A 24,007-nucleotide genomic window follows, 5' to 3' on the forward strand; every position below is an offset into this window, starting at 1 on the left:
AACTCTACCTATATCTATATCCCTGGGGTACCAGGCATGCTTACCAGGGTCTGTTTTTCGTTTTGGACAATGAGGCACATCAGAGATGGTGGCAGCTTTATGATACATGGTTTATTTACACATATATACAATCTTAGCCTAGATGGAGGGAGTTCAGAGCATTCACATCCGAAGACAGTCCTGTTCCTTCCATTACTGTAGCCTTGAATTCAAAGAGCTCCCAAACATTGTGTCGTGACACTTTCCTCATCATAAAACAGACTGTCATCCATTATATATTTTTTTAGTGCTCCCCCTCCCCCAAGCTTGTAAAACAGACACCTTTTTCCTGTTCACTTCTAACAGGCAAACTGTAATCCTAAACCAAAACTATTGGTCTTTTTTCTTGCTAATGATCCCCTCCTGTTTGTGGCTGGCACAGCTTTTGCTTTGCCAATCTTGATGAGTCACGACTGTCTTTGTTTCTTAAAGATGATTCCTTGATCAGAATAAAATCAAGTTTAGCATGTATTTTTACACTGCTAAATCCAGTCAGTGTCAGGCACCTTCTGTTAATTCTTCAAATATTGGTTGAATTCTAACATTCTAGCCTATAACAATCAAAACACACACACACAAACTGAGGGGTACAGATAGGTTATTTAACTTTCTCTGCAGTGGAATGCTCTCATGGCATGGCATGGAGAAGACTGATTGGCCATGGGTGCTGTCATAAGCACAGAAGCCCAAGCTCCACTAATTCTGGCTCTGTTTGTTTTGAGATTCTTCATGATTATGAGCCATAGAAGTAAGCTCTCGTTTGATTTTTTTAAAAAATGAGATTTACACACCACATGCTTCCCACATTCTCCATATGTCAGAGCATCAGTATATTAATGTGTTTCTGAAAATCACATGAAAACTGCTGTGCAGGAAATGAGTTGGTTGGCTTGTGTTCACATAGATTTAAATTTTAACCTGCACAAAGCAGCCTCAAAACCACAATAAAGATATCATTAGTTTGTTTTAAGTCTGGCTCATGAAAGATTCCTGCAGTTGAAAAATAACAGTATTGTGTTTCTTCCCTCCCAGCTGTTGTGGAACTACAAGTTGAACCTGACTACAGATCCAAAATTTGAATCAGTGGCTAGAGAGGTTTGCAAGTCTACCATATCAGAGGTAAGGCTGAGGAAGATTAGGTGGTGGGCAGTAATCTTAATTTTATTTCTAAATAAGAAAGAATTGAAGTCTTGTTGAAATGAATATATCAAAAGGGTTTTTAATAGAGAATTATTAATATGTTTTAAATAGCGCATAACAGAACAGCAGCAAGCCGTGAGATTTTTCGTTCTGTACTTTTCTAAAGCTATTTTAATTGATGGAATGGGTGGACCACCAACTTTTACTGAAGATCTAGACCATCCTGTACTTGCTAGCAAGAAAGGTACACTAGAGAAATATATTCTGGAAGAGTAACAGGTGATGTCTGTGGATCAAAGTACCAACTGGTATGCCAACTGCATCCTCTCCTGGGAGTTTCAGGATTCAGGAAAATGTCTAGAATTGTTCATTCTCCCTCTGAAAACTCTTTCTATAAAATGTAGTCTCTAAGGTGGCGTAACACTGTTCTGTGCACATAAATTTTAAAGTTAAAAAAAGTAATTCTATGTTTACTTGAAGAGCTTCAGTCATTCACAGTTTCATAATTGTTTGTATAATTGCTGGAAGTGTTTGCCTTCAGGTCATTAGCACACTGATGCATTTTCCAGTAAAACACTTTTCTGAATATTGCTCCATTGAGGCAGTTTTCCGAGCACTATTTTTCTGAGGGCTACTCATAGCTTTCCTTCTCTCCTGATTCAAGGGAGTGATGGCAAGACTTGGAAATCTTCATACATAGCCATATTTGAAGGAAAAAATAAATCTGGAGGGATATTGCTTACCAGTGAGGCTTTGTCACTTGTACCTAGTGTGGGTGGGACCTTTTGGCTAGGTTGAGAGGAGTGGAATTTGGAATGTAGCATAAATCTGTGAAGGGTTCATTTCCAAAGTCAAGGGTTGAAACAAATTGACTAGATATAATTGGGATATTCCAGTTGTGTAGTGGTTGGGACCCTGCATCAATGACAAATAAAAGAAGTGTTTCTGCAGGTATTTGTGATTTGCTCTAGATAGTTATTTCAAGGTTAAGTTGAGAAGGTTGTTCTATTTGACAAGCAGTTCATCCTAGTACTGTCTCCCCTTATACTCTTTCCTTTTGTGTGCCATACCATAAATTCAGCTTCAGGTCGACAGTACTTTAAAAACAAAAAACAACAACAGGCAGCATTGTGTTGACGGCAAATGCAATTAGATTTCTTCAATATTAGGCAAGCACTAAAAAGTGGCTATGTTCCGTTTTGGCTTTGCTGCCCCCTTTTTAGCTATCTTGAGAGAGATGTCTCCATGGTTGTAAAGTACAGAAGCAGCCCTTTCTCTTTCCCAAAATCATACCCCTTGAACTTACGCACCTTGGATAGGACCAAATACACATGAGTTCTGTTGCTATTAAATAATGAAGTGGTAAATAAAATTAAATGGCTCAAACAAAAAACTTCAGAATCAGCAAATAAACCAGGCAAAATGCTAGCATGGTTACTTAAAAAGAAACAAAAAGACAAAACAATAAGCAGTATAATAGATAAAGGAGAAATTACAAATTACTCTCAGCACCGCGCCACTCACCCCGTCCCCCGTTCCGAAGCCTTTAAAAAGGCTCCTTCGCGGGTCGGGGGGCGCAAATGGTGCCCGCCGAGTCACCAGGTTCACAGGCTTCACCGCCTGTGATTTTTAAGGGTCCCCGCGTTGCCGCAGCGGCTAGACCCAACTCCTGCAGAGCCGATTCCCTCCGGAGCTTGGAGGGAATCCGCCATTATTCGATCGCACTAACCCGGAACTCCGAAGAAGTTAAAGAGGTTATGGTTAAGTGGGCCCAAGATTTCGGTTATTCAGTTGAATTAGAAAAATGGGAAAATTTATGGAAAAGAACATAAAGTTTACAGCATGTTACACAATAAAATATTTTTTTAAAAAAATGATGTACAGATGATATCTCACACCCTTGAAATTGACTAAAATATATAAAAATACTAGTGGAATGTGTTGGATGTGCAATCACAAAGAAGGGAACTTTCTCCATATGTGGTGGATGTGCCCTAAAATAAAATAAAAATTGGCACAGTATTTACGATGAACTAAAGAAAATGCTAAGATTTACTTTCCCAAAGAAACCAGGAATGTTTTTATTGAGCCTAATAACAACAGACATCCCAAAAGATAATAAAGAAATATATTTGTATGCAGTTACTGAGCCAGAATAGTAATTGCTAAACATCGGAAAAGTACTATAATACCAACGAAAGAAGAATGGATTTTGAAATTATCAGAATACCTTGAACTGGCTAAACTTACAGGTCTAATAAGAAACTATTCAAATAAGAGAATAAGGAGAGAGTGGGAAGTCTTTATAAATTTTATGAAGAGAACTGATGGCTTAGCTTAGAATAAAAATCTCATAGGTAATAAAAATGTTTCTCCAAAATTTAATCATTACACATAACCAGTGATATGAAAAGAATGAACCACATGGAGTTAGCTGGAAGTCATCTTTTTTCCTAACCCTATTTCTTTTTAGCTTCTTTCTTGAAGTGAATATTTTCTTTTTCTTAGGATAATATAGTATCTATATTCTTGTCTGTAGTTTTTGTTATCATCACTGTATTTATGTGGGGTTTTTTTTGCTTTGTATGTTTCTGGTTTGGTATTACATGTTTGTTTTATTTAATGTTTATTTGTATGACGCATAAGTGTACATAAAGTATTTTAAAAAGAGAGAGGGGGGGAGGGAGCAATGAGTGTACATAAAGTACATAAAGTATTTTAAAAAGAGAGAGGGGGGGAGGGAGCTCAGATTCCAAGCATAGTGACCTTTCTTTTTTCAGACCTAGTTGTATTCTGTAAACAGGTGACCAGTGGGGATGGTCTTGAAATTTATTTGCTTTAAAAAAAAAATCCTATGTTGCCTATTTCTCCAAAGAAACTCAAACATAATCTCATCCGCTCAAATTAATGTTAACAATATTCAACCTGTTTAACTAGTTCCAGCAGCATAAGAGTAACATTGAGCTGAGCCAGCAACAAATGAATATTACCCAAAGTTCTTCTTGTCGTGTGTGGCTTTTTCTACTCACATGTGCAATGAAAGGAAGTCAGTGCTTTTAAGGATTTTCTCCAAAATTTTGGGATGGGTGGGAACTGTCAGTAGATTGTCACAGTAGGATGGGAAAATCCCAACCCAGATTGTCATTCAGCCAGAAGCTTACTGAATTACCTTGGCCAGTCACATGGTCTAGTTCTGAGCTACCTCATAAAGTTGCTGTGAAGATCAAAAGAGGGAACTGTCTTAAGCTTCCTGGAGGAAAGAAAGGACATAAATGTAATAAATTTGATGGATTGTGTAAACTTGACTTAAAGGTTGATCCTCTGAAAAAGCACACAGTACCTCAGTCCCTGCTCTATTTAAGACCATGCTCAGAATATTGGTTTCCAATACCAGCCCTGAGCAGCTTTTCTTCATTTCATTCCTAGTTGTCTTTATCATGCTGATATTTCAAAGGAGAATACTGCAGACTGCACTTTATTCTCTGATTTAAAAAGCCTTGCGTAATTACCCCTCATACATGTGAGATTGCAGGAATGCTGCTATGTCACTTGCAGCTATTTCTGAATGTGGAAGATCAACTTTTATTATTGGATTAAGCTACTACAGCCATGTGGTTACAGTGGCTACCAGAAGATTAAATTCAAAACAGCTTTCAAGTAACTGAATGATACAGTCCCTGGCTACATTTGAGACTGACTCCTGACTGCCCTTGAGCACCATATTTTTAATGTAGAGTCTAACAATGACATCTTAAGTTATTGAGTGATTACAGCTTGCTTTCATGGTCTTTTTAGTGTGGAGCTTGCAAAATTTATGTTCATTTTTGCTTTTAGGGTGAGGTGTGAGGGCTGACACCCCACATTTTCCCTTCTGGAACCTTTAGGGAATAAGCAGTTGGTTCTCCTTTTCCATCCCCTTTCCTGAAAATTGGTGTCATTGTTTTTATATAATCTCTCTATATTGAGAAACACCCTGAGTAGGCAGTAAATAAAATGATCTGCAAATGCCAGATGAAATACAGGCTTCTTTTTATCATGGGTCTTTCTGGACAGATCAAAGAGTGTGCTGATGAGCCTGTTGGGAAAGGTTACTTGGTGTCCTGCTTGGTAGATCACAGAGGAAACATCACTGAATACCAGTGTCACCAGTACATCACCAAAATGACAGCCATAATTTTCAGTGATTACCGCCTGATCTGTGGCTTCATGGATGACTGCAGAAGTGATATTAACATCCTGAAGTGTGGCAGCATTCGTCTTGGAGAAAAGGTAATTCTGTTACAAAGTGATTCCATGTCCATTAAATTGGAGGTGGGAGGGAAGAGGATATTGTCTCATTAGAATCAATGCTGCTCCAAAGAAGCCAGTTGAAGTGTGACCACGTTCTATGGTCAGCATTTTAAATTACTATCCTATCTCCCTGTGATTTTATACCAGTGCTAGGCAGAAGGAATGTTTCTTGTGTGAGTGAATCTGGGCTGTCCTCTGGAATGGGCACACCCTGGGAAAGTGCTATTAGCCTTTGGTAGATTGAGGGTACCTTCAAATTTAGGTCAACTGCATGCTCTTTCAGGCTCAGGTATTTCATTGAGATACAGTGGTGTTTTCAGCAGCAGACTTTCTTGGGACGGGTGGAGGACAGAGATTCAGGACCACAGATGTACTGAACTGAACCATGTTCTTTCAACGTAAGACATGCTTCTGTAGGCTCCTAATGCAACATGCAGAAAAGAGCTAGATGGAAATGTGTCTTGCTGCTGCTTAGCTTCTTTCTCTTCTTTCAGGATGTCCATTCTCAAGGAGAGGTGGTGGCCTGCCTGGAGAAAGGACTGGTAAAAGAGGCAGAAGAGATTGAGCCACGAATAAAGGTCTCAGACTTGTGCAAAAAGGCTATTCTCCGTGTAGCTGAGCTCTCCTCTGATGATTTCCACTTGGATCGGCACTTATATTTTGCCTGCCGGGATGACCGGGAACGCTTCTGTGAGAACGTAAGTTGTTGCTTGACATCGTCCTTCCCGTTGGACTAGCATCCATCTCCCCACCCTTTCCCCTCTCGCCTTGTCATTCAGTAAATGTTCCTACATGTAACAAATTAAAGAATCCAAGAACAGATCTCTCAAAGGTGCACTACAGATAATATAGGCAATATATTGAACTCATTTCAGAAATATGCATGGAAGTGTTAGTCATGAGCATGCACAACATAGATAAATGACAGAGGACTTGTAAATCACAAAATGTTGGCCTATGATAAAATGTAGCCAGTGTGATGTAGAGAATGGAATGCTGGAGTTGGGCTGAAGAGACGTGCATATGTAGAGAAGACCCATGGAAATTAATGGGTCCATTACTTTCAGCTGGTCTGCTCTGAATAAAACTTGGTGGGATACAAAACCTGGGTTTTAATAGCCACTTAGCTATCACTCTCATTGAGTGGCCTTAAACAGATAATTTTGCCTAACCTATTTCATGGTTTTGTTAGGGTAACATGGGGATAATTGCATGTACCTTTGCTTTGAGGTCCTTGAAGAAAAAGGAGTCTATGAATGTGTTACCTTTTTTTAAATTATGGATACCAGGACACTCCTAATATGTTTCCATATGGCATTCATGACCAATATTGTTGCTCTGTTTCACAGACTCAGGCTGGGGAAGGCAGGGTGTACAAGTGTCTCTTTAACCACAAGTTTGAAGACTCTATGAGTGAAAAGGTATGTGCCTCTTTCACCTGGCCATTCCACTATCTTTCTTGACCCCAAAGCTCTTGCTTCTTGGTCGCCTCATTTATTTTCAGCATGCAATGGATAAGAAACAAATTAATATACAATATGGTGTGTTATCTGAGGGTTGGTCTGCTCCTGCCCCATCAGGGTGTGGTTGGTGGAAGAGTGCATGGAATCCTGTGCATCGGCTCAGAGCTGTGTTTTTAAAGGCAGCCGTAACTCTGTCTGTGACCTGTTGATGAACTTCCCATCTCTCAGTTACAGAGTTGCCTTGTGTGGTAGCAGTTAAATTGCATCAATAAGAATTAACATCTCCGAGGAGGGAGAGCTGCTTTGTTACCTTCTCTAAAGGCATGCGTGTTTTTTTTTTTGTTTTTTTTTTGATATGTTACATTCCTGAGAGATAGCGTTTTGAGTAAAGTGCAGACAAAGCATTTTATTGATCATTATTCCAGGTGTAATGCCCCATTGCTTCCTCCACGCTTTGAGCAGTATATGAGCAATAAATAGCAAATTGAAATGACAAGCTATGCTTGTGGTTGAAATGCTTTAAGAACACTGCACTTTTGCTCCCCACGATTATTTCCCTTCCTCCTGCTGTAGGTTGCCTTGGATTTTCTAGAAATAGTGATGCATTTGAAACTAGCAGCAATGTATTCTATTTCTAGCGGTGGCTTGTTCTGAAAATTCAAGGCCAGCGGATTTTCTGTTCTACTCCTTTTGTCCAGCGTGAGCCAAATTATCTCTGGTTGACAAAAGAATGCTGCCTTGATGTTCCCTTGATCAGTAGCACAAGATATCTGATTGTTTTCCTCAGTGTCGTGATGCATTGACAACCAGGCAAAAGCTGATTGCACAAGATTACAAAGTCAGTTACTCATTGGCAAAGTCCTGCAAAAGTGATTTAAAGAAGTACCACTGTAATGTAGAGAACCTTCCTCGTTCCCGAGAGGCCCGACTATCCTACCTGCTAATGTGTTTGGAATCTGCTGTGCATAGAGGTAAGATATATTTTTCCCTTATTCCTCCAATTGCTTATATCTGATAAATAATTTGTGAAATGAAAAGTTGTGTAATGTGAGATTTTCAGGGCTTTGTTGAAAGAAAATGGACATGGCAAAAGAATGTTTTTGGAGAATGTCTTTGGGCATTAGGATTCTGCTAGTTATCCATTACTCCATAGTTCTGCATCCCTGTCTCCCTTGTGCAACACCTTCTCTGTCTGTCCTTGCTTCCTCTCCACACTGCAACCCTCCTCCCCCTGAGCCTTGACACTTGATGTTTCAGCTTGCTACCTTTGCTTCTTTGCATGAGGCTGGTTCTAGGTCAGACAGTTAATAATAATAATAATAATAATAATAATAATAATAATAATAAAAATAAAAATAAATAATTTATTATTTATTATTTATACCCCACCCATCTGGCTGGGTTTCCCCAGCCACTCTGGGTAGCTTCCAACTGAATATTAAAAACAGTACAGCATCAGACATTAAAAACTTCCCTAAAGAGAGCTGCCTTCAGTTGTCTTTTAAGAGTAAAATAGTTGTTTATTGCTTTGACATCTGCTGGGAGGGCGTTCCACAGGGCAGGTGCCACTACCGAGAAGGCCCTCTGTCTGGTTCCCTGTAACCTTACTTCTCGCAATGAAGCATGTTAAGGGGCTAGCCTGTCTTATGTGAGCAGACCATTCACAGTTGCCCAGGAGAAAGAAGTTCTAGCTGTTCTGTTGTATTCTCTTTCTTGCCTTTCCATAATACAACATGGGCTTAGTTCTCATGGAGAGCGATGACAGCTGTGACTGCTGTTGTAGGTGGCGGCTCACTTGATGGCATGCTCCCCTGTGAAAATAAATTCCCATACCTAGAAAATGAGCATGCCACGGTTAGAATTCTTCTTTCAGAAGTGTCAGTTTTCCTTTCTGCAGAGAACGTTTCATATGGAGGATCATTCATCATGTGAGCCCCATCTGCAGTCTGAAGTGGTACAGCCCAAGCACAGATTTACCACAGCCATCAGAACTACTAGGCCTTGCCCAGATTCTAATCAGAATGCCACACTTGCATGATTAATCCCATCTCTCCCGAGAGCAACAGAGCAAGTCAGCTTTCTTTGATGTGTTCCTAGCATGCATTTCTTCTAGGTTAGAAGAAAACAACAGTAGCCACTGAGGGCATGTTTAGCCCTTTTCATGCAGCCTAGTGGGGGATGTATTGGTTCACTTAGAGGAGTATTGGGAGTCAGTTGTTAAGCATTTACCTTAGAGGGTCCCTCCAGGCATCCTTTTTATTGCTAATTCATGATGATTTGTGCTTACACTATCAGGCCAGTCTTAAATGATTCCACTTCAATACTTTTGGCACCTGCAAAAGTTTGGGGTATTCAAATGCTTACTTTCCAGTCAGTGCATGTCCTGGAACTTCTGCTGAATCCCAGAACTTTTCATACCAAAAATGTTGTTGGTGGGGTTTGTTTTTGTACTGGGTTTGTTGTGCTATAGCTCCTCCAGACAGCAATAATGTGGCATTGCAGAACAACTGATAAAGCAGAATAAATCCACCACTAAAGCATCTTTATGGTGCCAAGAACATGCTGCAGAATTCACTGACAATAAAACACGTGTCCATAATACCAGACCATTGATCCAGCTAGTTCACTATTATCTGCACAACAGCTGGTTCCCCAGGGTTCTCAGTGACATCAGTCTATTAAATGTAACTTGTTAGTATTTGCAGAAGGACAGACCTCTAAACTATAAAAGCTATAGCTATTATATAACACCAACTTCATATTTTCAAAGTTACATTTGAATCTAATTGATTTACACCTGAGCCAACATATACATTATTTAGGCTGTAACAGACTGACTCCCTTTGGTGCAGAGGTGGATATCTTTTTTATTGTTCAGGTTCAAGTGTAGTGGCAGGTGCTCCATTCCAGTAGGTGTGGCTGGAGCCAATGATGGTTGGACCCATTCACACAAACATAGATAGACACACTCCATGGGAAAGACAAACACAGGAAGAGTTTACCCCCTTTCCATGTGCCATCATCTTCATCACAGCCATGCTCTTCCCAGCTTGCCAAGCAACTGTGTTGCTAATAAGGGGCAGAGGGAATGTGATTTACATGGAGAAGACATTGTATGGGCTTGTGGGAGCATGAATTTGGGGAGGCAGCAGTTTGAGGAAGGGAGTGAAATGGAATGTGGCTGTATGGAAAACTCTGAGGGCTCTGGGTTTGCTGACGTGCTTTGAAGACTGTTTCTGTCTGTAGTGTCAAGTGTAGCTTAGTGCATTCCACTGTTGTCCTCTAGAAGGTCAGGCAGATCTGAGTGTGAGAATGGCAGACTAGGCTTCTTTTCCAAAGCACAAGGCCATGTCTGCAAGCTGTTCTGAGCTGAATAGCCCTTAGCCAAGAGAGAAGCCATCTCATGCCTTTGGGAATTCTCTGAATGGGTAATATTGTGGACAACCTATTTGCTTAGTTACTTCTCTGCTGTGACAGACCACACTCAAGTCTTTACACCAGGGAGCTTTTGAGCAATTCACTAAAGATGTTAAAGTTAATGTTTGTAGTCTTTATTCTTTCCAAGGAAAAGTAAATGTTAGTATCTTTCTGCTTGACATAGCTGAGGAGAAGTGTGGGACTCCCCTTGAGTCCCCCCCTGGCTTGATGGTTTGGCATTGAGATTCCATTCAAACCGGTCAGGTGGCCTTGGGGGAATATCTAGTAAAGCTGGGTGTTTTTCTCTAGCTGGCCTTGGGGGAATATCTAGTAAAGCTGGGTGTTTTTCTCTAGCTGTGGTTCACTTTCTGCAAATTCAGCATGTTGCATTTGGCAGTGTGTGATCTTGATAGTCTCTGTTTTCAGGTTATGGTGTTCTTTCCCCCCACCTGCAGAGCTCTAAAAGCATTATTAAACACAGGGGTAGGCAACCTTTTTTTAAAAAATCATCAAGTCCTGCATTTCCTCATAAATAATACGTTGGAAGCCACATGCAGGTGGTTGGTGGAGTTGATGATCAGCAGAAGCAAAGACAACATGTTCTGGACTGCTAATCCAGAGTAAAGACTGCCCTTGCTTCAATTTTATCATAGCTACTGCAGATTAGAATCCTAATCAGGTCTTTTCAGAAATAAACCCCACTAAGTTTGGTGGAGATACTCATTTATACATCTTTCCTCCTTAAACCATGCAACCAGGAAAAAAGTGTGTGCACGCACGCACGCGCGCACACACACACAATATCAGTTTATCAAATAGAATCCTGCACCTTTCATTTGTATTGAAACTACATAAAAAGAAAAGGAAACACCTTTTTAAGAGCCAGGGAAAGGAAGGAGGAAATGAACCAGAAGGAAGGCAACAACTCTGATAAAATGAAAGGGTAGGACAACTTCAGGAGACATTGGGGGCTGCATAAAATGGCCCTCAGACAGATGGTTGCTCACCAATGAATAGATGGATAGGCAACTAGTGGTCCAGAAGGACCTGTTTTTTCTACCTGCTGTGGTTTGTAAAACCTACTGCTAAGGCATCTTTGTCTGAATCAGAACAGTTATTTTTTTTTTTTTTAAAAAAATTTTTTATTGGGTTTTCACATTTTATATAGACAAAAACAAAAACACAAAAAACAAGTAAACACATAAACAAAGAAAAAAAAAGAAAACAACAACAAACATATATACTTTCCCGAAAATGTTATTTCCTAACCCTGGTCATTGACTTCCCCCTACCCCCTCTCTTGCATCCCCATTTCCAAATTTATGTCAGCAAATTGGCATTTCCCTGTCTTAATATTAGTCCTTTTATAAAAGCAAACAAAATTAATTTTTTCTAAGTTGGACCTCAATTCCCTTCCATCGATTTCCCATTTTGTCTTGAATAATGATCTTTTTAACCAAATCCCATAATCATGAGTGTTGTTAGAACTTAATTTTTCCCTCCCTCCCATCCCCGGTTTGCGTCCCTTCCCAAAGCATGTCCAAAATAACAGTTATTAGCCCGGGTTCCTCACGTCCGAGGCCCTCCAGTCTCTTTCAGTCCCTCTCCGCCGGTCTTGTTGGTAATCCTTTATGCCAGTCGTCACATCTCGAAAGAGTTCTTTCACCATCAATCCAAAGTCTCTTCCCATATTTGCAAACAGCTGCTGAAGAGTTTCCACAAGGCATGAATCTTGAAGGTAATCAAAGTCAGAGTCTATGTGGAGGCCCCGATTATATTTCTTTATTTTAAATTCCTTAATTTCATAGACTCCCAGGGCCTCCACTTTCGTCTTCTGCATCTTTCGTGGATTTATAGTAGATTTACTCCAATAATCTCCTTGTTTGTATTCCACAGGCGTCAGCTTCTGCTCAGTATTTTCCCACATCACTTCTTCTCTTTCTTGTTTTGTCTTCTCCTCTTCTTTTATTATCATTTCTGGTTCAGCTGTGGATTCTTTCTCATTGAGGTCCTCGTTACATTCAGCAGGACTACTTGTTTCAGAAGTCAAGGTCATCAATTGTTCACTCATAGCCGTAGTCTGCTCTTGTAAGATTCCAACCAAATAAAACATCCTTTCGATTTCTCCCAGTATCTTTCCATCCACAGCCATTGTAGTTCCACAGAATTCCCTCTAGAGGGAATCTGGTTACTTAGTATTCTTTTCCCCAACAGTCCTCTGTCTTGTTATTGTTTCTTTATTTCCAACAATTTTAGATCAATTGTAACTCTTTTTAATCCAGAGGTAACTTAGGTAGCAATTTTCCACTATTAACAGTCCGTTTGACAGCTTTGACAGCTGTCAAACTCTGCACTTCTTAAACCAGCTCCAAAGCAGGACGCTCCCGGGCCCGGGAGGGGGGGTTGTTTACAACAGAGCATAAAACATCCAACACTCCTCTCTCCTGCTCAAAATTTCCAAATCTTGGAAGTCACTGTCTTTTTTAAAACTCACCCTTTACAGGGTAGGCACTCCAGCTTAGTTCTTTTTTCGTTGCTCTAGATCGTCTGCAAGGTAGGGGGTGCGGACTTCCTTTTAGCACATCCCCCGATCGTCTCAAATTCAGTGGATAAATTTCTTAAAAGCCAAGTCCAAATTACTCACGGGTTGTTTTTTCAGCCGAATTTCAAGGAAGGAAGTCAGCGCTCTCCGGTCATGGCTCGCGGCTTCGCTCAGCAGAGGTAGCGATGGACTCTCAGTGCCGCGCCACCCCCCGTATCCCCTCCGCAGCCTTTAAAAAGGCTCTTCGCGAATCAGGGGGGGCGCTTAAGGCACCTGCCGAGTCTTCAGTCCGCAGGCACCGCGCCTGCGGTTTTAAGGGTCCCCGTGTCGCCGGCACGGCAAGACCCGTCCCCTGCTGAGCCGATTCCCTCCGGAGCTCGGAGGGAATCCGCCATTCCCAGATCGCGTCAACCCCGGAAGTCCTGAATCAGAACAGTTATTATCCCTTTATGAAGTAGTCTAGAAATGTGTGGCAGCGTTCTTTTATATATGCAGGGCAGGCTTAAAAGGCAGTGTGTGCCACCACCAGCACCCTGCTAGTCCTGAGATAGAAAATATTTGTGTTGAGTGTCAATTTTTTCTGACTCCTCTGCTGAAGAAAGTCAGAATCAATATAATCAAGTTACGGTACTCAGAAATGAGAATATTTTCTCTTTGTATCTTTTGCTACTGACTAAAGGAAATATGACAAGCTGCACACATCACTGAAGACCTATCATTGATCCCTGGAAGCCTTGTTCAGCTCCTTTTCTCTCCCTGGCCTTCCCCTTCACTGCTTTGGCAATTTATTCCATTGCTGCTCCCATGCTTCAAGCACAGTGTATCCAATAGATTAAAACTGGTGTTCTTGTAAAGGATATTGTGCACATGTGCACAGAGGAGGCACAGTCCTGATTGCTATGCACACTCCAGTGCAACCTGGTGTTTTCTCTGATTGCCTGTGAAGAAATAGAATACAACCCTGTGATAAGGAGAGGCTGCAAAATAGGTCTGAAATGGTAGAGCTAATGGCAGTAGTGCTTGTGGCTCTTTAGGGATTCCAGCTGCCTGGCACTATCTTCCTTCCCAGTTAGCTCTGGATTTCTGCATAGAATTTGTTTTCTTGGTGTGTCATTTGATGTAATCTTTAAAAGCAGAATGGCACTGGTCACACTGATGGGGCTGCATTGCACATGTGGCATGTACCTTGGCTATGTTCAGTGTCCCTTGGGCTGATGTCGTATAACCTGTATCTACTACGGTGTGCCTTAGGTCGGCAAGTGAGCAGCGAATGCCAGGGAGAAATGTTGGATTACCGGCGCATGTTGATGGAAGATTTTTCACTGAGCCCAGAGATCATCCTCGGTTGCCGCAGTGAGATTGAGCACCACTGCTCAGGACTGCATCGGAAGGGCCGCACCCTGCATTGCCTGATGAAAGTTGTGCGAGGAGAGAAGGGGAACTTGGGAGTCAGCTGCCAGCAGTCGGTAAGGTTGTCATGGGGAGCCTTTTCATGACAGTCTCAACCCCCACATCTGAAATCTTGTTCATTTTTGCCCCAGCTGGTTTTAATGTTTTGAACCAGAGCCAATAAGTCAGGCTCTGGTTCAAAACATTAAATCTCAGGCATCACTCAGAGAATCCAAAGTTTCAGCTTGGGTCTCCTAATTAAATGCTTCTCAGAGCACTTGGCTGCCATATATGTGTTCCCCATCCAAAGCGATGCTTCTCAAGGTTTCATGGAGGAGTTTTTCAGTGGCCAGTGGCCATAACAGCCACAGGGAACTTTGGTGTTAAAAGTAGCCCTACCTCTTGAGTACCAGATGCTAGGAATAAACATGTGCAGGCCATAGTCAACAGCTTTTAGAAGCCTATGGGTTGTGACTGTTGGAAACAGAGTGCATGACTACATCAGCAGCCACCTTGTGGCTTCTGGGTATTCTGGGCTAAAATTCACACCAGCCTCAGCCATTATGGCCATGTAGATGGCACCTGTAGTCCAAAATATCTAGAATGCACCAGGTTGGAGAGGTCTCTTATAGATGGTCCTTGGTCTGACCCAGCAAAGTAATACTTCTGTTTTGAATACCTGAATCATTTCCCTGGGAGAACAGAATGTGTGGCAATGGACTCTACGTTACTGGGAGCAGAAGAATTTGCTTGTGTGTCCTGCCCACTATTTTAGCTTTTGTGGGCTGATGCTGAAGTAAGACCTGAGTTGGGATGCAGGTGGGAGCTGCAGGGAGGCTTTGCCCTCAAAGCTCCAACATCCATTTAGGGGAATCCCAATGAAACAGTTGGCTAGAGCTGATTAAAAAGCTCTATCAACTACTTGTAAAAAGGCTTTTCGGGTAGCTTCAAGCTATTAAACTCAGAAGCTGTTATGTTATTCCAGGCTAACCCACCTTCTTTGTAAAGTAGCCAAGAGGAATGTAATGGGCATAACATATTAATTCAAGCAAAGCTTTTGACCTAATCCCATGTGACTTCTTAAGTTCTTCAGGGGGAAACGTGAACTGGAACAACTTAGTGTAAGGAGTTGGATACGCATGGTGATAGAAGAAAATTGGATTGAACTAGGAGACCAGTGACTATTTCTCTCCAGCTCTTAGGCTTCTCATAATATATGCACAATTCATTTTGCATGCATTGGAAGTGTTGTATGCATTTGGGAGGAATTTGGAGTAGCTTCATATTAATTACTTTCCCTAAAACAAATCTAAGTGTAAAAAAAGAAAAGCCTTTATCTTGTAACATGTGATGGTCAGAACATATTTGCATTCTTCTGAAAATATACTGCTGAGGCAGACAAGAATGTACAGTGGCTGCTCAGTCCCTATCCCATTGCATAAAAACAGATTCACTCCTTCCCTTCCATGGGCACCAGTCACTGCATAGAGGCAAAACCTGTGTGTTGAATAGTAAGATTCTAGCCCTTATTGTTGTAGATGAAAAACTGAAGATGCAGAGTCAATGTGTACTTAAAACTAAGAAACCAGAAGGAGATTGGGACAAAGTGGCTGATTCCACTAGTTTAGCCTGGGCTCCCCAATGCAGCACCTGTGGATACCAACTTTTAATTTTTTTAATGATGTTTCTGGCTGGTATGTGTAGAGGACCTACTTTTTGTCTTATTTGGTGGGGTATAGGTGATTTGCTTGTTGGGTTTTTTGGGTGGGGATGTTTCTGAGTATTGCTAGCTTTTCTTTGATGGAATGGGTACTTTTGTTGCCTATGACAATACTTTAAAAGGTGCCTCTGGGCCCATAAACATTGGGACCTTTGAATAGACATAGGACTTTTTTACTTGGCCCTGTTCTCTGCTTCACTTCATGGCTCCTGATAATCCACCCCATGCCTTACTTGCCAATGCTGCTGATCTTTCTCCTCAAAATCTCATTCTTCCTCTGAATGATTTATTCAGGTTTCACTGTTGGGTAGCATTTTTGGAGTAGTATTGTGCAGGAGCTATGTTCACCCTCCTACCACATCCTTGTTTTTATGTAATAGGTGTCCTAATCTTGACTGCTGCCAATAGCAAATGCTGGACAGCCTTATAGTTTGAAGGTTGGGGGCGCCCAAGCACATGATTAATGACATTGACACTCTCACCCCCCCCAAAAAAAAACCCTTCCCTTTTTCTCAATGCTGATCCCAACATAGCTCACTGATGATTGCCTGAGACAAAATCAGAAAGCCCATCAGGCCATGTGCTTGCTTGTTCTTTTATACTGGAGATGGCTTGGTGTGATTGTCAGGCTAGATTCCAGGGATCTTCCACCTCAAATGATGAGAGCAGGATAATTGTTTCCCAGGCAGGAACAGATTGTTAGAACATGGCTATTTCCCCCAGGCAGCTTAGCCTCAATTCAGCATTATGACTGCTTTGATGTGTATACTTACACAGTGAAGTTGGGGCTTTGATGCTACTAAACACTCCTCTAGACTTGACACCACTTTACTTGATAGGCTTTGAGGGGGGCATTGCAACACGTGCTGGTGGGGAAAGGCTAAAGTACGGTTGTACTGTTGTGTGATGCAACCTGGCAGTTTGGCTTCTTGGAAAGAGCTTTGCTTGCAAAGAAATGGGAAGTGCCCCGATATTTGCAAATGCTGCCCTGTGGTTCTGTCAAGGGGAGCAAAAAGAAGCAAAAAGGCTCTGTGGTCTGTGATGGCTCCATGGCCACATGAATAAATGGCTTTGCCCCATGCCCCCCACCCCCAGCATTTCACTAGATTCATCTCAGTTGAGGTTAAGATCTGTGATATAAACGGATTCCTAAATTTGAAATTGGCTTAATTCCCAGGCTACGGGCTCCACTAGGAAACAATCAGTGCAGAAATCTGCCCATTCTCTGCTCCTCCAACTTTGTAGAGCTTAATTTCCAAGAGTGAGTGTTACATGTTGAAGGAATTCTTAAGCTCCATTGGCTTTTTCTCAGGCCTTTGTGGTGAGATGCCATTTAGTTCTGCTGCTTTATGCTGCTGCTGCTTTAGCAAAAAAACAAAACAACCTGTGTTGCATAAGTCTACCTGCGCTGCTCAAGTCATGCTTCAGTGGAGTCTGAATCCTTGAAAGACCACTTCTTCTAGTATACCTTTATGAGCATGCTGCTCAACTCAGTCTCAACAGTTGCCTCTTCACCGCCCACCCACCACAAATAAAAGCACTAGGCACATGTTGCTAGCCCCAGGCTGTCTTTTGTTACATCAGGCCCCTGTGCCATTTCTCAGGAAGGCCCCTGTTGCTCATGTACATGACAGAGGTTCTGGGTTTGGGAGATTAGATTCTCCTGCTCCTGCTGCTCTCTTGGCTCTCCTCCCCTTCAGTTTCAGTGGCAAGAAGGCCTGGTGATGTGGCTGGCTGCACAATTCAGCTCTGTGTACTGTCATTTGGATACTGAAAATAGAACAGGGAAGTCCCCAGAGTTGCAAAATGTGTGGATTGCCCCATGCTGCAGGGATGACCTGACACCTTGGCTTTCTCAGTCATGCCTGCAGTTTCTGGATGCAGATGAGGTGACAGCAACATAAAAACTCTGGTTCTGGCTGAGTCATACACAAGGGAGAATGCTCTTCCATTTGGCACATCTTAGCTGTTTGCCATTAACTGGTCTTGGTCTTGGAAGATAAATCATTTGTTCAAAGGCTGCTTTTCCTTGGCAAACGGTTAGCCCTTTTTGTGTGGGAGGGAGCAGTTCACATCCATGGGAATGTTTGAAAGATGTTCTCCACTTCAGGAGCTGGTACTGAAATGAGATGGGAAGGGGGCAGAATCCCTTGAGGTTAGCTTTGCAGTTCTGCCAGCGACAGAAGCCAGGAAACTAACTTCCAGAACTACTGTGCCATTGTTGTTAAACTCTCTCTCCCCCCCCCCTCTCTTTCCTCCTCCAGCTTCAAACTCTAATCCAGGAGGCAGACCCTGGTGCTGATTACCGCATTGACAGAGCATTGAACGAAGCCTGCGAATCAGTGATACAAACGGCCTGCAAGCACATCCGTGCTGGAGACCCCATGTAAGTGATGGAGATCCCCTGCTTTTGCTACAGTTTACTGCTGTTTTAGCTTGGGCTGAAAGAAGCCTGTTAAACCTGGGGGAAGAGATGGACTCAGATTGTCTCTTCCATAAAAAGAGATGTTGACTTGGGGTGAAAGGGTTTCTTGTGGGCATACAGGCAGACTTTATTATGCAACAGCTTCTCATCACCCTTACAAATGCAAGCTGTGGGAAAGTACAGGCCAAAGGTAGACCACTATGGAGAAGCACATGTGCTTTAAAGCATGCAGTTACTCAGCTCCCCCTTTCTACAAATACCTCCTTCCCCTCCCACCAGTGAGATGCTCCTTGTTGCAATGTCTGGTATGAAGGCTCCTGAAGATTGCATATATCAATATAACATGACTTTCTTTCCATAGGATTCTCTCTTGCCTTATGGAGCATTTGTATACAGAGAAGATGGTGGAAGATTGTGAGCACAGGCTCCTGGAGCTCCAGTACTTCATCTCACGGGACTGGAAGTGAGTGCTGGGCATGGGGACCCTCAGGGGCCCTGCAGTTCTGTTGCAGGACTTTCTAGCAGCGGCAGTTGGGTCAAAAAGGTCTTGTACTGTGGGGTCATGGGTGGCTTTAATTCTCTAGTCACTAGCTAGAGGTTCAGAAAGAGTTCTTTTCATTCACACCTTGGAGTACTTGATGTTTATACATAACCGTTATTCCCCAAATTTCTGTCAATGCCTGCTACAAATTAAAGTAGAGGTTCTGGCCTGGGCATTACCTTCAAGAGCTGCCTCATAATGAATGTGCACCACAGGATAGTTCCCTCTCATCCCAAATTTCAGCCTCTGTCTAACTATGGAGGGTGTCTCAGTGTAAGCATTGTGTCAAAAGTAAAGTTTCCTGTACTTATGTATTATTAATAGTGTTTTATGAACTGTCAGCTCATTAAGAAAAAATTGTGGTGATGTACACCATCAAGTTATAATTATGTTTTAACATCATACGATTATAAAAACATGAAATACAGAACAAATGGCTTAATGCTAACTGGCATTCTCTAAACACACTTAAGGCCTTTCTGATTGCAGTAGGAACAGTGTTCTAAAGTACTGGTGCCACCATGCTTTTTAAAAACTTTAGTTTGCATAGAAACCAAATGAAAGTATGATAACTGTTGGATAGTTAGGAGGGCTTCTCCAGCTGATCACAGTTAGCTGGCTGGTATAAGAGCATAGGGCCTGTTTCTCATGAGGACATATTTCTTTCTAGTGTAGGGTTTAAATTGTTTTTGCTCCTTAAGAGCAAAATTCTTATGTATGTTCACATTCTTATGTGTACCAATGCACTTTAACATTTGCATCAAATTTTATAGCCCCAAGTGGCTTACAGAAAATCTTCATAATCATATTAAAATCTCAGACTGCAAAACTGTTACACAGTTGGAATTGGTTGCAGTAAAAAAACACAGATATTTTATCGGCAAGACTTTAAATATGTCTCAGTTTTATTAGGTGACTCGCAACTTGTGTGCATTTAACTTGTGCAGTTGATGGCTGACCAGTTGAAATTGCACAAATTAAATGCATGGACGTCTGAGAACTTAAACGCTCTTTTTGCACATTGTTTTCCCAGCACAAAAAGAGCTTTTAAGCTCTCAGACTTGCTTACTGGGCTCTGGGAGGATCTTGAATGATCTCAGACAGTCCCATGAGATCTTGTGGAAAACTCTTTGCGTTGCCTGGGGGCGGGGGTGCTATAAGACCCATTCAGCACAACAGCTCCAGAAGGTAAGGATAGTCATGTGGGAGAGATTTGACTATATGTGTTTTTGAGTATATGCACTGTCCCTGGAACATAACCCCTGTGCAAGTTACGAGTGACCTGTATGGCTAAATGGAAATTGTACCTATTAACGTTTACATTTCTGATTTGCTACGTTCTAGAGGTGAAATGTTGTGTTGAAGTGAAATGAAATGCTGTTAATCTTAGGTGTGTGAAGAAAGGGCATTTTAGAACCTCATGGTGGCTTCACTGATTCTTCTACTTTGACAGACTGGATCTTGTGCTCTACCGCAAGTGCCAGGGAGATGCATCCCGACTTTGCCATACACGCGGCTGGAATGAGACGAGTGAGATGATTCCTCCTGGGGCCATCTTCTCCTGCCTGTACAGACATGCCTATCGTACAGAGGAACAGGGGAGGAGGGTAGGCACCAGTCAGTTGCTTTAGCAGTCCTTTATTGGAAAATGAATGTGATTTGGGGGCATTTGCTAGTTTATCTGTGGCTTCAAATGTAAGCTTTGAATATCTCTAAGGCAGCAGAGAAACTGAGCAGGTGATACTGGGGAAAAGCACGGAGGCAAGCCAACTATAGTCCACTCTACAGGTCACCTGGATGCTTTGCAACAACTAAGTAGGTAAACAAATGGAGATCCCTGTGCTTCTGTTTTAACCCTCTGAGATTGGGGTTTAATGTTTGAGCCTCTGGAGACTCAAACAGGAGTGCAAGAATTCCCCTAAAAGCCTTTTGGAAGAAGCCTGAGGAAACATTTTTGTAGCTGAGGTATGTGGTCTTGCCTCTGCTTTTTGTAGCTGAGGTCAGGGCTGAATATAGTAGGAAATCTCTTCATATGAAGGGTGGGGAAACAAAATAGGTGGCTTGTTGCATGAATGGCTGGTGAAGTTGTGATCACTAAACAGGTAATCAGTATCCTGTAGGTGGCAATCAGAGTGTGGTTGGTGATGAGCTGAGTTGCATAATCAGGAATTCATGTGAGTGCAGTTTTTGCTGGGTTGAGTCATTTCAGACTCGGGGGCTATGGGAAGAAAAAGGGAGTCCATGTGTGAATGCTTCCCCCATGTAAACTTTCCCCACAGGCAGAACTAGCATGTTTGGGAGAAGTGGAGAGTTCTCAAACATCATCTCCCACCCACCTGAAATAGTGAAGCCTTGCAAAAGGTGCACTGCACTGCAAGACAGAGCTGTTCCACCAGGCCTTTGGTTAGGGCACAGCCTGACTCCCTCCTTTGGCAATCCTTACAATACTTTAGTTTATGGTTGCCATCAATTCTGATTTTAATTAATTCTTATGATGTTTTTATAATGTTGCACTATTTTAGTGTTGTTAGCCGCCCTGAGCCCGGCTTCAGCTGGGGAGGGCGGGATATAAATAAAATTTATTATTATTATTATTATGACTTCCTGGGCTTGTATTCCAGCTTATAAACTTAAGCTGGGGAGGAGAAGACAGTCTGCTGCCTCTTCTTCTGCAGCCTAAGTGATACCCATATACCTTTTGGTTGCTGCTATGTGCCTGCTCAGGAAAGAACTGTTGAACAGACTTGGCAACTGCTCAGTTGCTCTGCAAGTCATTCTCCCTGTGGGGGAGAAAAATGGAGTAGTGCCTTGTTCCTTTTTTCTGCCTTCTTTTTCTGCCAACATGAATTGTGGTGGGTCTCCACTTGCTATGTCTAATTAGTTTTTAGGTTTCAGTTGTAAAATCTGTGCAGGATGCCATGCACAGCTGCCTGTCCCTGGCACCGTTTTCAGAGTACCAAGAATTTTAAATCCCCAAAGAGTCCTTGCCATGCTCTAGCAGATCCTTCTGAGTTCTGCTAGCCTGGAGATTTGAGGTTATCCCTACCAATCTAGCACTAGGCTTGTTTGTCTGTATTTTATTGGCTTCTTCTCTTAAACAGCAAGCCAGCCCCTCCACACACGTGATGCCACGGTATCTCGTTCACTTTTTGACAACTTGTTTAGACTTGTCCTTCAATTAAACACCTGTCTGGATGTGGGGACTTGTCCATCTAAGCTGCAGGGAAGGTTAAAAAAATTGAGGGGAGGGGCCTGCATGGGAGGCCTGCTGTGGGCCTGTGTGGGAGGTGACCAAGCATAGCATAAAGAGAACTTTACTTTTACTAATGCTGGAAAGAGCACCTTCCTTCCCAGATCTGAGCAGTTGGGGTTGTTCATATGGAACACATTTGTACACTTGTTCTTGGCAGCTATCCCGGGAATGCAGGGCAGAAGTACAACGAATTCTACACCAGCGTGCCTTGGATGTAAAACTGGATCCAGCTCTCCAGGACAAGTGCATGATAGATCTGGGGAAGTGGTGCAGTGAGAAAACAGAGACTGGACAGGTATCTCAAAAATTTAAACCAATAATCTCATGTTGAAATTGTTATATAAGTTAGAAAGCAAAACACATTCACTTTAAATGCCCTGGTCCTGCTATTTCTTCATAAACATTTCTGAATTTTACTAAATTTTAATGTTCAAAAGTTTCTGTGTTGCGTTTAGTGCTTCGATTTAGCTTAATTAGTGAAGGGAAGGCACTAAACCCATGTGTGCATCAGGAGAAAGCAAAGCATTGTTTGTCCCAATTTATCCAACCTAGAGCAACCTGGAGTGGTGACTTGCTGATCCCAGGGGTTATGTTGCATTGCAGAAGTGTGGTGTTGGTTGGGGTGAAACGAAAGATGTCCCAGAGACATCACAAGGTGCATTTGGGTGGCTTTCAAGGGATTAATGAGATGAACCCATTTGTTCTGTGTTAAAATTCTTTGTGTCCCCTTTAGGAACTTGAATGTCTCCAGGACCATCTGGATGACTTGGCGGCTGAATGCAGAGACATTGTTGGAAACCTTACAGAGCTGGAGTCTGAAGTAAGTAAGCTTTGGCTGGAAGGGAAAGCTCCAGTATTGTAGTTGTTAGACTTGCACCATGTGAATGGCTTGCTGATTTTTGGGTTGACCTCCCAAGTATCTTCAAAAGGGTGCCATTTTCATGTATTTGAGTCATCTAAGAAAGAAGGTAAAGTATCAGATCTTAATTGGTTGTCCAGATAAAGTAACTCAAGCCTGATGTCATTAGAAAGAAGGAGTATTCATGTAAATGAGTCTTTCTTTCTTTCTTTCTTTCTTTCTTTCTTTCTTTCTTTCTTTCTTTCTGTCTCTCTGTCTCTCTGTCTCTCTGTCTCTCTGTCTCTCTGTCTCTCTGTCTCTCTGTCAGCTGTATGTGTAAAAGTTGTGCCTTTCTATGGCAGGTATCATTTCCTTAAAACGGCTGTGTTTTGGTCAACTCTAGTTAGCTTTTATTTGGGGCAGCAAACTTTAAGGCAGCCTTCCCCACCCTGGCCCCTTCTAGATGCTTTGGGCTTCACCTCTCATCACCCTCAGCCAGCACAGCTGGAAAAGCTGCTTTAAGCGATATTTTTTGCAACCTGTTCCTGCTCCCAATGACTTCTTACAGTAGCTGTTCTTGTCAACAGAAGTCTTTCTAGCTTGTCTCTAGGGATGCTCACATCCCAGGAGACTTTCCCACTCTGATGTACAAACATAACATGAGCAATAGTGTGAACTGTCAGAAAAACTGGGTGTGGCCTTGGGTGGACTTATTGCTTTCTCTCTCCCTCTTGTAGGATATTCAGATAGAAGCCTTGATGATGCGAGCATGTGAGCCAATTATCCAGACCTTCTGCCATGTAAGTAACTCTTACTCATACTTGTTCTAATTTGGATAAGGATTGTGGAGTTCCTCCATCAGTATCAGTTGAGGGGATGAAGACCATAGCCATGTGCATGCCTTGTAGTTCCCCCTTCATGTTAAGCATACCTTGCTGGAATGTCCATAA

General features: G+C 42.2%; 1 protein-coding gene across 3 annotated transcripts in view; it reads left to right on the forward strand.

Annotated features, from left to right (window-relative positions):
• Positions 1–24,007, forward strand: part of GLG1 (golgi glycoprotein 1) — a 65,797-nt gene that overhangs the window by 24,527 nt on the left and 17,263 nt on the right. For all 3 annotated transcript variants that reach the window (XM_082233451.1, XM_082233449.1, XM_082233450.1), the window contains exons 3-14: positions 1,072–1,158; positions 5,233–5,448; positions 5,964–6,167; positions 6,819–6,890; positions 7,720–7,903; positions 14,143–14,357; positions 18,265–18,386; positions 18,787–18,888; positions 20,420–20,573; positions 22,377–22,514; positions 22,953–23,039; positions 23,795–23,857. In XM_082233451.1, coding sequence (XP_082089577.1) covers positions 1,072–1,158; positions 5,233–5,448; positions 5,964–6,167; positions 6,819–6,890; positions 7,720–7,903; positions 14,143–14,357; positions 18,265–18,386; positions 18,787–18,888; positions 20,420–20,573; positions 22,377–22,514; positions 22,953–23,039; positions 23,795–23,857 — 1,644 coding nt within the window. The remainder of the gene's footprint in view (positions 1–1,071; positions 1,159–5,232; positions 5,449–5,963; positions 6,168–6,818; positions 6,891–7,719; positions 7,904–14,142; positions 14,358–18,264; positions 18,387–18,786; positions 18,889–20,419; positions 20,574–22,376; positions 22,515–22,952; positions 23,040–23,794; positions 23,858–24,007) is intronic.

Source organism: Podarcis vaucheri (assembly GCF_965113315.1).
Source record: "Podarcis vaucheri genome assembly, chromosome: 7".
Lineage (NCBI taxonomy): Eukaryota > Metazoa > Chordata > Lepidosauria > Squamata > Lacertidae > Podarcis > Podarcis vaucheri.